Genomic DNA, 11,255 nt, shown 5'->3' with positions numbered 1-11,255 from the left:
GTCCAAAATCAGAACCAGGGGAACAACAACAACAACAACCCACCACCACCACCACCAGTTGATCACTTAGCCCATTTTCTTAGGCTGAAGCCGGTGTTCTCCAGTAGCACCTAGCCGATTGTTGCAGATGATTGGCTCCGCAAGATTGAAAGGGAGTTGACTACTGCAGGATGCACAGATGCGGAGAGAGTGCGTTTTCCGCACATCAGCTTGATGGACCTGCAACAGCATGGTGGGAGAATTTCATAGTCACTTACCCCATTGACACTGTGACATAGGACCAGTTCCAGCAGGCTTTTCGTACTACCCATGTATCAGCAGGAGCTATGGCCATGAAGAAGCGTGAGTTTCGCAACTTACGCCAAGGAGGGCGCACTGTTGGCCAGTATGTGGATGAATTTAATAAGTTAGCACGTTATGCCCCAGATGACGTCGCTACAGATGCAGCTAAGAAGGAGAAGTTTCTGGAAGGATTGAATGATGAGCTGAGCATGCAATTGATGGTGGCAAATTTCAATAACTACCAGGAGTTGGTGGATAGAGCTCTCATGCTTGAAGGGAAGAAGTAGCAGACTGACAGCCGCAAGAGGAAGTATGGACAAGGGAAGTGTAATTCTGGAGCTCAGCAGAGACCCCGTTTCACCCCGAACTCAGGAGGACTTGTTCATAACCATGGAGGCCACACTCATAATGGAGGAAGTTCGCACAACCATAGTGGCTCCGAGAACGGTAATGGTAATGGAGGAAGTAGCGGACAGAACCGTTCCAACCCAACAACACCCGCGAAGAAAGATCTAAGCCACGTTACTTGCTACAAGTGCCAGAAGACCAGACATTACGCCAATGAGTGTCCTGAAGCTAAGAATGGAAATGGAAATGGAAGCTCTGGGAAGAAGCCCAACCCTTTCACCAGGGGACAAGTGAACCACGTTAACGTGGAGGAGGTTGAAGCCCAGCCAGATGCAGTAATAGGTAAGTTTTTGGTTAAGTCCTTTACTGCAGTCGTACTTTTCGATACTGGTGCATCGCATCCATACATATCAAGGGGGTTTGTGGATAAGTATAAGTTGCCCACTAGAGTTCTTAAGACACCCATGCTAGTAACCTCACCCGGAGTAGAGTATATGGCAAGCCATGGATGTTTTCAGATGCCATTGACCAAAGGTAGGCATGTTTTCCCCTCAGACCTGATAATTTTGGAGTCGCAAGGTTTGGATGTGATTCTGGGTATGGATTGGCTATCGATGTATGGAGGAAACATTGATTGCACCAGTAAGACGATTTCGCTTACCACCCCAAAAGGAAGAAGGATCAAGTATGTATCCCGGCATGTGGCAAATAGGACTCAAGTAAATTCCTTATCAGGAGTTGTACAGGAGGAAGTACCAGTGGTGAAGGATTTCCGGATGTATTTCCAGAAGAATTGCCAGGCATGCCACCGGATAGAGACATTGAGTTTTTAATTGAGCTTTTGCCAGACAGGGCCAATGTCTAAGAGACCGTACAGAATGCCCGCAAAGGATTTGGAGGAAATTAAGAAGCAGATTAAGGAGTTACTGGATAAAGGTTATATACGCCCAAGTTCGTCACCTTGGGGATCACCAGTACTTCTAGTGGAGAAGAAGGATGGATCGTTAAGGATGGTTGTTGATTATCGAGGACTGAATGAGGTGACGATCAAGAACAAGTACCCACTGCCGATGATCAATGATTTGTTTGACAAGCTGCAAGGAGCTAAGGTGTTTTCCACGATCGATCTACGATCAGGGTATCACCAGCTGAAGATTCGAGAGCAGGATATACCTAAGACAGCTTATACCACAAGGTATGGGCTATATGAGTATACTGTTATGTCGTGGAATTGTCACGGCAGATGTCCTCTTGCAAGGACTTAGTCGTGGAGCCATCGCAACTAAGAAGCTTAAAGGGGTTAACCAGGACAAAGGACACGAGAGGTTTATATTAGTTCAGCCCCTTACGATGAAGGAAGGCCTACGTCTAGTTGGGTTGGTATTGCTTGAGATTTCGATGACCAGGGAGCGAGATATGCTATGCCTGGTTCTTGATTGGTTGTCTCTTGTCGTCCCCTTATATACACGGGTTGACGTCCTGTGGCTTACAGAGTCCCGGCCGGCTCATAGACTATGTCCGGCTCGGTGACTAGTTAATTCTACCTTACAATACAAGTCATGCCATCATGGCAGTTTATCACTACGGGCCTTAAATCGCCTGTGGGCCTTTAGACCCTTTGAACCGCTATCTTCATGCTTGGTCTTGGGCTTCTTTCTGATGAGTCTTCTTTGCGTAACCCGGCCCCTCCTGGGCGGCTTACACAAATAGTTATATCCCCGACATTAGGCCCCAGATTGATTTGAACCGGATCATGTCAATCTTAAAATACCTTAACAACCAGTCCTTTTTTTGTCCGTGAAAAGGTCATAACCCGTTGTGACGTCATCTTCTGGATCGGGTTAACCCACCGTGTCATCATCTTTTAATTAAATCCCTATTTTATTCCATCATATCTTCAATGGATCTTTGCTTTTACTGACCATCCCGAAAACCAAGGCGTCGGGGCCGCTGGATAATGATGTTTGGCCTCCTCGTTTCTCGCGCCGTCTCAGTCGGCCTTCCCTTATAAATAGGTACGACATAGGCCTTCCATTTTTCCCCCTTTCAGTCGTCTTCTTCCTCTTGCTGCCTCTCTGCCTCTCGAGCTCCGCCGTCGCCACCGTCGAACTCCTCATTTTCACCGACTCAGGCCGCTGCATCGACCTGAACCCGACCAGAGATCCACGATGAACCTCCGCAGCTCGTCCACATACGTGAGTTCTTCTTCTTCCCTTCCTCAGATCCACATTGGAACTGTCTTGAGTTCGTCGGCGTTCATCGCCGCCCGATGCCAACCCTTGATAGTTTTCACCTCCAATGCACTGTTTAGATCGCAAAAACAACATAGAACTGCTGTGGCGATTATCTGGGCTTGTCTTGCATAAAAATAGATCTCATTTCCCTTGTTTGGAAGCCGTCTTCGAGTGCATGAACTTCTCTGCCCTAACAATTGCAACTTGTGAAACCTATTTGTCCCACACTTAGCCGAAAATTACATCTGTTGAATATGTTGTACCATAGTAATCCATGTGACCGGTTTAAGACAACACCGGCTGTCAGCACCGCTTGCTTCTGGCGACATAAGAAAATTTTAATTACCTTTGATACCTGCAGTGGTTTAAACATTATTGCATAGTCACCTATATGTCATTAGGCCCCTTCTTAAGCCTCCACCTTGAATACATTAAAAATGCTCTCCTCCGGGTTATGGGTTAACCCAGAATTTTTACTTTGTCATAGGCTTCCACTTACACCATGGCACCTAAGGCTCCCAAGGCCCCTGTGACCTACAACTGGGTCCCGTCTATTGTCACAGAGAGCAAACTGTCTGAATTTGTGAAGTCTGGCCATTTGCCCAAGAAGGAGGTCATGTCTTATCGTGCTCCTGATCTGTCCGAGGAGAAACCTCATCCCAAAGAAGGGGAGGTAGTAGTTTTTACGGATCATATGAGCCCGGGATTTGCTCCACCCGGATCAAAATTCTTTAGAGATGTTTTGCACTTCTTTGACTTAAGACCTCAAGACATCGGGCCCAATTCCGTGTCCAATACCAACTTCCAAGTCTTCTATGAGGTCTATCTTGGAGAAGAGCCCAGCCTACTTTTGTTCAGAGAATTGTTCTATTTAAACCGGCAGAATGAACGTGCCAACGGGCCCAGTCTGGAACTTGGTGGCATATCAATTCAAAGACGGAGAGACTGCTTGTCCCCTTACGCTGAACTGCCGAGTCATCCGAAGGACTGGAACCAGACATGGTTCTATTGTCAGGACACTTCTTCGGCTGGTGAAAACCCGCTGCCCGGCTTCCGCGCCTTGTGCCTTGAATCCAACCATCCGCTGCCAAACAAGTTGACTGTTGTTGAGTGTCTGCCACTCACCCCCACTATCAAAAAGATCAAAGCTCTTTTGGGGAACGGCTTAGATGGCATCGACCTGGTCCGAGTCTGGGTTGCTTGGAGAGTGATTCCGTTAAGTCGTCGTCCCGGCTTAATGTGTACTTACTCAGGTGAGAAGGATGATCCTCAGCGTCACAGCCCTGACGACTTACCAGATGATGTGGTGGAGGCTACAACCCAGTCCTTGTTGAAAGAGGGCACAGTGACCAGTAATGCCTTCGGCTTACTGCCCTTCTGCAAGAAGAACCCGGCCCCTGCAGTAAGTCATCAGCCTTAATGATTACTTTTTACTATGTTATACCTTATTTTTACTCATAACCCTTTACGATCCTTTACAGGCAAACGATAACTTCTGGAAAGTCCAGTATGATCATGAGGCGGCCAAACAAGCCAGGGCGGCTAAAAGGGCCGAAAGAAAAACCACCAAGACTGGGACTTCAAAGAAAAGGAGGCCAAGCGCCTCAAAGATGTTCCAACTTGATGACTCTGATGACAATGAAGAAGAGGTAACTTGTTAACTTCCCTTAACTCTTTTATCATCACCTTGCTGACATTATTCCCCTTGCAGGAAGACATGGGAAACAGCCAACCCGTCGAGGAAGAGGTAACTATAATCTCCTCCAATTCCGAGCTTCGGCCGCGTTAGAAAATTCGAAGAGTAACCCGGAAAGTAAGATTTTCACACCCTTTGGCTTACCAAGATCCTGACTTTCTTTTGAAGCGACAGCAAATTGAAATCTGGAGGCAGATCCGGACCAGTAAGGATGCAGAGCTCTCCTCCGGCTTACCTGACGTAACCAGGAAGCGCCGGAATGAGGTTATCCCCGACTTACATTTTGTTTCACCTTTGGCGGGTTTAATCCATTAACCTCTCAATTCATCTGACTCCAATTATCAGGGTACCTCTCCTTCCTCTGGCGAGTCTATGCAGTCAAACATGCCGTCCTTTAAGACTGCCCCTGGGTAACGTCGATTTGTTTACCTTATGCTTTATCTTACTTATGTTTTGGTACTCACTCTTCTGCCTTGTCCACAGTGTGCAAGTGAAGCCGAGGAAGAAAGCAAAGAAGGATAAACCGGCCCAAGACCCCGTAGTGATTGAGCCAGAACTGGGCACGGCTGCCCCCGATTCTTCCACACATCAGCCGCCACCTGAGCCGGCTCAGGATATTCCAGCACCAACTTCTGACCCGCCTGCTGAAGATATTCTTGATGTTTCTATTAACCCGGAAGCACCTAGCCTGGCCAAGACGACTGACCCAAAAGTGGAAATTCTCAAGACTCAGTTCATTGAGCCGGCCCGGCCCACTGTTCTTGCCAAGTGTTCTGCTAAGGAGGAGTTGCTAGAGCGCCGTAAAGCCAAGATGGACATCACTGACTATACTCATTTGAGTATTGGAGAGATCGTCTCGGGCTATATCAACCAGGTGCATAGCAGCCGTGATCTGGAAATTGACATGGTGAAGCAAATACAACAAAAATCTGAGGTATGACTTATGCTTCCTTACTTTCAATCATACTTACTGTACCAGCCCCCAAGTCTATTGCTTATGAGTAAATATGCTGTAGACTTAGAAAACTGTCTAGCACTGCTTATCCGGTTTAAAGAGAAAATACTTAACCCGGTTGTAGCCTGATACTTTGAACTTGCGATACGCATTAGCCCCCAAGTGCCAAGTATCTTTGCTTGCAAAGTGCTTGGGACTTTAGTTTGCATAAGCCGGCCTAGTAATTTAGAATTCAGCATACATTAGCCCCCAAGTGTCAAGTACCTTTGCTTGCAAAGTGCTTGGGACTTAATATTATTTACCATGATCCTGACTATGACCCGGTATCAATGCAGGCCACCATAAGTCCATTTGAATCGGAGATTGCTGACCTGAAGAGCCGCCTGGCAGCCCAGGAACTTGAAATTCAAAAGGCCAACTCCAAGTTTGAATTCAGCATCTCTGAACAAGAGAAGTTGAAGAAGAATTTTGAGGCAGAGAAGAAAATCTGGGCTGATGAAATGGCCTCATTGGTGACCCGGGCCAAGACAGCCGAAGCATCACTTGCAGAAGCAAACTCCGAGCTGTCCGGCTTAAAGCGCCAGATATCTCAAATGGTCTCAGCAATCTTTGGTAAGTTACTTTATATGAACCTCAAATATTGCAATCCTTCCTTTGATGATTATGTTAATTATTGCCTCCGGCTCACTCTTTGTTTAATAACACAGGCCCCAGGAGCACAAACCTCAAGCAGAACATGGTGGTCAAGCTGAAGGCAGTCTACACTCTGGTGGAGCAACTGTACACCGGGTCACAACGTGCTTTGGCCGTTGTGGCCTTATCAAATGATGTCCCCCATCTCCTGCAAGATGTGTTAAAACGGCTTGTTGTGCTGCCTCAGCTGGTCCAAGAGGTAAGATGGGCATCGGCAAGAGTCGGAGCTATAGCTGCCTTGAGCCGGGCCAAGGCGTGGATTCCAGAGCTAGACCCGGCCGGCCTCACTCTTGGATACCCAAGTCTGAAGGAGGATGGAACCTTGTTTGATGAGGCAGACTTCACCGCCTGTGTGAAAGACATACGCCCGGTGGCTACTCTCATTGGGAACGACACTGATCTTACCAAGTATCAGCCGGATTATGATAGCGAGAACCGGAGGATTCCAACACCTCATTATGATGCTGTCAGCCTGATCCCTCCAACTCGTAAGCATACCTTTGCCCCTGAAGTCGACCCAACCGGTTTAATAGATGATGAAGCTGAGTTTGAAGCCTTGAGTGGCATTGACTAGGCCTCATCAACCTTGTAGGACAGGGCAGCCGACGAAGAGGCGGAGAAGGATAACCCAGAATCATGAAGCTACCCAAAGGAGTAAAGATGTCGGGCGTCATATGTTTATGTCTTGTGAAAACAATGCCTCACTATTCAGACTCGGGGAGTCTTGTAATAGGGTAGAAAAACTCTCGATTTTTGTCATGCCTCCGCGCATGTTTATGGCGCTCAATACTTTCTTAAGCCGTCATCGCTATATATTCTCAGCCTTTATTGATCTTCTAGTTCCTTTATGTTTAAACAAAGTTGCCTGCCTCATCCTAGATAGGAGACAAACAAAAATCCTCTGGCGACTTACCGCCTCGGGGGTCACATAAAGTATTGATAACCCGGAGTATATACCAAACAATTTCAGGAAAACCAACTTACGATTAGACTTAGTAGACATAATCATAATGATATACCTGTGATGCTTGTGGTTATCTCTCCGGCTTATATAATCCAACCCCTGAGGGTAAGTTTAACTCCTGAAAATTGGTATATAAAAGTTCACCTGGCACTTAACAACCCGAGGTAACCAATATTAACCCGGAGGATTGCAATCCACTCCATAGTACTTTCAAAATGGTCTCAAGATAGTAAAATATTGACACTTATAAAACATGACGAATAATAAATAAAGTTAAAGCCTTATGATTCGAATACGATCAGTGAACCGTTCCAAAGGGGTTAAGCTAAGATTCGGATACGATCATATAGCCCCCAGTGGCTGTGGCGATGCCAATCAAGTGGGTATCGACAACTATGTTCTCTTTGGTTCGAATACGACCTATGTTTGAACAGGAAGCCCCCAAGTGACCATAAGAGTTGTTTAATGACGCTGATTTGAATACAATCCACGTCAGACCCAAAGGGGTTAAGCTATGATTCAAATATGATCAAGAAGCCCCCAAGTGGGTTTGGCAGTATGCCGATCAAGTGGGTATCGACAGCTACGTTCTCTTTGGTTCGAATACGACCTATGTTTGAACAGGAAGCCCCCAAGTGATCATGGCTAGATTCAGATATGATCATAAGCCGGACCAAAGGAGAAGTCGGATTCAGATGTGATTCGCTCCCTGTTGGCTGTTTCCGCCACATGATAAAGAAAACACATATACTTGTTTAGGGTGGAAAAAAGGACATAGGTCCTGCTTTATTGCTTTATCTAATATATACATCGTCAAAATATATACATATTAGAGCCGGTGGCTCAAGTATAATAAGGCCGAAGATGAGCGATATTCCATGGCCGGCGGGTCTCCTCCTCCGACTTACGTGAGTCTTTGTGCTCTCGAACATCGATAAGGTAGTATGACCCGTTGTTCAGATTCTTGCTGACCGCAAAGGGTCCTTCCAAGGAGGGGATAGCTTGTGCATATCAGACTGATCCTGGATGAGCCGGAGTACTAAGTCGCCTTCCTGAAAGGTCCTGGGTCTAACCCGGTGGTTGTGGTAGCGGCGCAAGTCCTGCTGGTAAATCGCCGAGCGGGCTATTGCCAAGTCTCGCTCTTCGTCCAACAGGTCAAGTGCATCTTGACGAGCTCTTTCGTTGTTAGCCTCAACGTAAGCCGCCACACGGGGTGAGTCATGACGGATGTCACTTGGTAGGATCGCCTCTGCTCCATACACCATGAAGAAAGGTGTGTAACCCATAGATCTGTTAGGTGGTGTTGATGCTCCAAAGTATAGAAGGTAACTCCTCCACCCAACAACCCAGCGTCCGCTGTAAGGGGACTAAGAGCCGGGGCTTGATACCTTTCAAGATCTCTTGATTAGCTCTTTCTGCTTGACCATTGGATTGAGGATGAGCCACAGTCGAAACGTCAAGCCGGATATGCTCTCGTTGACAGAACTCCTCCATGGCTCCTTTGGAAAGATTGGTACCATTATCAGTGATGATGCTGTGTGGAAAACCAAAATGGAAAATCACCTTTTTCATAAATTGAACCGACGTGGCTGCATCACACTTACTGACTGGCTCCGCCTCAACCCACTTTGTAAACTTGTCGACTGCCACCAGGAGGTGCATCTTTTTATCCTTAGACCTTTTGAAAGGCCCAACCATGTCAAGCCCCCAGACTGCGAACGGCCAAGTAATTGGAATCATCCTTAATTCTTGAGCCGGCACATGAGCTCGTCGTGAGAATTTCTGACATCCGTCACATTTACTGACCAGATCTTCTGCATCAGCATGAGCCGTCAGCCAATAAAACCCATGACGGAAAGCCTTGGCCACAAGGGATTTTGAGCCGGCATGATGACCGCAATCCCCTTCATGGATCTTACGAAGTATCTCCTGACCCTCCGCAGGTGACACGCAACGTTGAAACGCTCCAGTGACGCTGCAGTGATGTAACTCGCCATTAACGATTGTCATGGACTTAGATCTCCGGATGATTTGTCTTGCCAAGGTCTCATCCTCAGGCAACTCTCCCCGGGTCATATAAGCCAAATAAGACACTATCCAATCCGGGATTATGTGGAGAGCCGCCACCAGTTGCGCCTCCGGGTCTGGCACTACTAGATCTTCTTCTGTAGGTAACTTAACAGAAGGGTTATGCAAAACATCAAGAAAAGTATTAGGCGGCACCGGCTTACGTTGAGATCCCAGCCGGCTTAAGGCATCAGCCGCCTCATTCTTCCTTCGATCAATGTGTTCCACCTGATAACCCTTGAAGTGCCCAGCTACAGCATCAACTTCACGACGGTAAGCCGCCATAAGGGGATCCTTGGAGTCCCACTTGCCTGACACTTGTTGAGCCAGAAGGTCTGAGTCGCCCAAGCACCTTACCCGGCTCAAATTCATCTCTTTGGCCATCCGGAGACCATGGAGTAAGGCCTCATACTAAGCTGCATTGTTAGTACAAGGAAACATAAGCCGGAGAACATAACAGAATTTGTCACCTCGAGGGGAAGTTAAAACTACTCCAGCCCCCGAGCCTTCTAACTGCCTGGACCCATCAAAGTGAATAGTCCAATATGTGTTATCCGGCTTCTCCTCAGGTGCCTGGAACTCTGTCCAATCATTGATAAAATCCACTAAGACTTGAGACTTAATTGCAGTACGTGGCATGTACTTGAGACCATGAGGCCCAAGCTCAATGGCCCACTTGGCAACTCGTCCCGTGGCCTCTTTGTTCTGGATTATGTCTCCCAAGGGGGCAGAACTCACCATAGTGATAGGGTGACCTTGGAAGTATTGCTTCAGCTTCCGGCTTGCCATGAACACTCCGCAAACAAGCTTCTGCCAATGTGGATATCTTTGTTTAGACTCAATGAGCACCTCGCTGACGTAATAAACCGGCCGTTGAACCGGATGCTCCTTGCCAGCATCCTTGCGCTCCACCATGATCGCAACACTGACAGCTCGCGAGTTGGCGGCCACATATAACAGCAATGGCTCTCTATCAATGGGAGCTGCTAAGACCGGCGGTTCAGATAACTGTCTCTTTAAATCCTCAAAGGCAGTATTAGCAGCATCGCTCCAGACAAAAGTGTCTGTTTTCTTCATCATTTGATACAGCGGTAGGGCCTTCTCACCTAACCGGCTTAAACCAGCGACACGACCTGCCAACCGCTGAACATCATTGATGCATGCCGGCTTAGCCAGTGGGGTAATTGCCTTGATCTTCTCCGGATTAGCTTCAATGCTCCTGTTTGAGACCAGAAATCCCAAAAGCTTGCCTGCAGGTACACCAAATACACACTTCTCCGAGTTAAGCATCATCTTGTAAACCCGGAGATTATCAAAGGTCTCCTTTAAATCAGATATCAAGGTTTCCTTCTCTCTGGACTTCACCACTATGTCATCCACATAAGCATGAACATTGCGCCCAATCTGATTGTGGAGACAGTTCTGTACACACCGCTGATAAGTCGCCTGGGCACTCTTGAGCCCAAAAGGCATAGATACATAGCAGAAGGCTCCAAACGGAGTAATGAAAGCCGTCTTCTCCTGGTCCTTAACTGCCATTTTGATCTGATGATAACCAGAGTAAGCATCCAAAAAGCCCAAACGCTCACAACCCGCCGTAGCATCAATGATTTGATCAATACGGGGAAGAGCAAAAGGATCAGCCGGACAAGCCTTATTTAAGTCCGTGTAATCCATACACATTCGCCAGGTGCCGTTCTTCTTGAGTACGAGCACCGGGTTAGCCAACCACTCCAGGTGAAAAACTTCAACAATGAACCCAGCCGCCAAGAGCCGGGCGACCACCTCTCCAATAGCCTTTCGTCGTTCTTCGTTGAATCACCGAAGAAACCGCCTGACCAGCTTATACTTCGGATCAATATTAAGAGTGTGCTCAGCGAGTCCTCTCGGTACACCCGGCATGTCAGAAGGTTTCCATGCAAAGATGTCCCGGTTCTCACGGATGAACTCGATGAGCACGCTTTCCTATTTAGGATCCAAGTTGGCGCTAATGCTGAATTGCTTGGATGAGTCGCC

At 47.4% G+C, this 11,255-nt stretch overlaps 1 protein-coding gene across 1 annotated transcript; it reads left to right on the top strand.

The window, feature by feature from the left end:
* The first annotated feature begins 3,366 nt into the window (after positions 1–3,366).
* Positions 3,367–6,782, top strand: LOC147986435 (uncharacterized). Its single transcript, XM_087542007.1, has 9 exons — positions 3,367–3,537; positions 4,138–4,266; positions 4,346–4,513; positions 4,576–4,611; positions 4,729–4,824; positions 4,906–4,970; positions 5,044–5,494; positions 5,851–6,127; positions 6,223–6,782. Exons 1-9 carry the CDS (start codon positions 3,367–3,369, stop codon positions 6,780–6,782), a joined length of 1,953 nt encoding a protein of 650 aa, XP_087398133.1.
* Positions 6,783–11,255: the final 4,473 nt, after the last annotated feature.

Source organism: Triticum urartu, chromosome 2A (assembly GCF_056163025.1).
Source record: "Triticum urartu cultivar PI428250 chromosome 2A, HENAU_Tu73, whole genome shotgun sequence".
In the NCBI taxonomy this organism is placed as follows: Eukaryota; Viridiplantae; Streptophyta; class Magnoliopsida; order Poales; family Poaceae; genus Triticum; species Triticum urartu.
The sequence above is the reverse complement of the archived record's forward strand: the minus strand, read 5'-3'. Positions and strand labels throughout refer to the sequence as shown.

Coding starts and splice junctions, on each gene's coding strand:
- LOC147986435 (XM_087542007.1), top strand. CDS start 3,367: ATGGCACCTAAGGCTCCCAAGGCCCCTGTGACCTACAACTGGGTCCCG. Junction 4,514..4,575: donor CTGATGACAATGAAGAAGAG/GTAACTTGTTAA, acceptor TTCCCCTTGCAG/GAAGACATGGGAAACAGCCA. Junction 4,825..4,905: donor CCAGGAAGCGCCGGAATGAG/GTTATCCCCGAC, acceptor TCCAATTATCAG/GGTACCTCTCCTTCCTCTGG.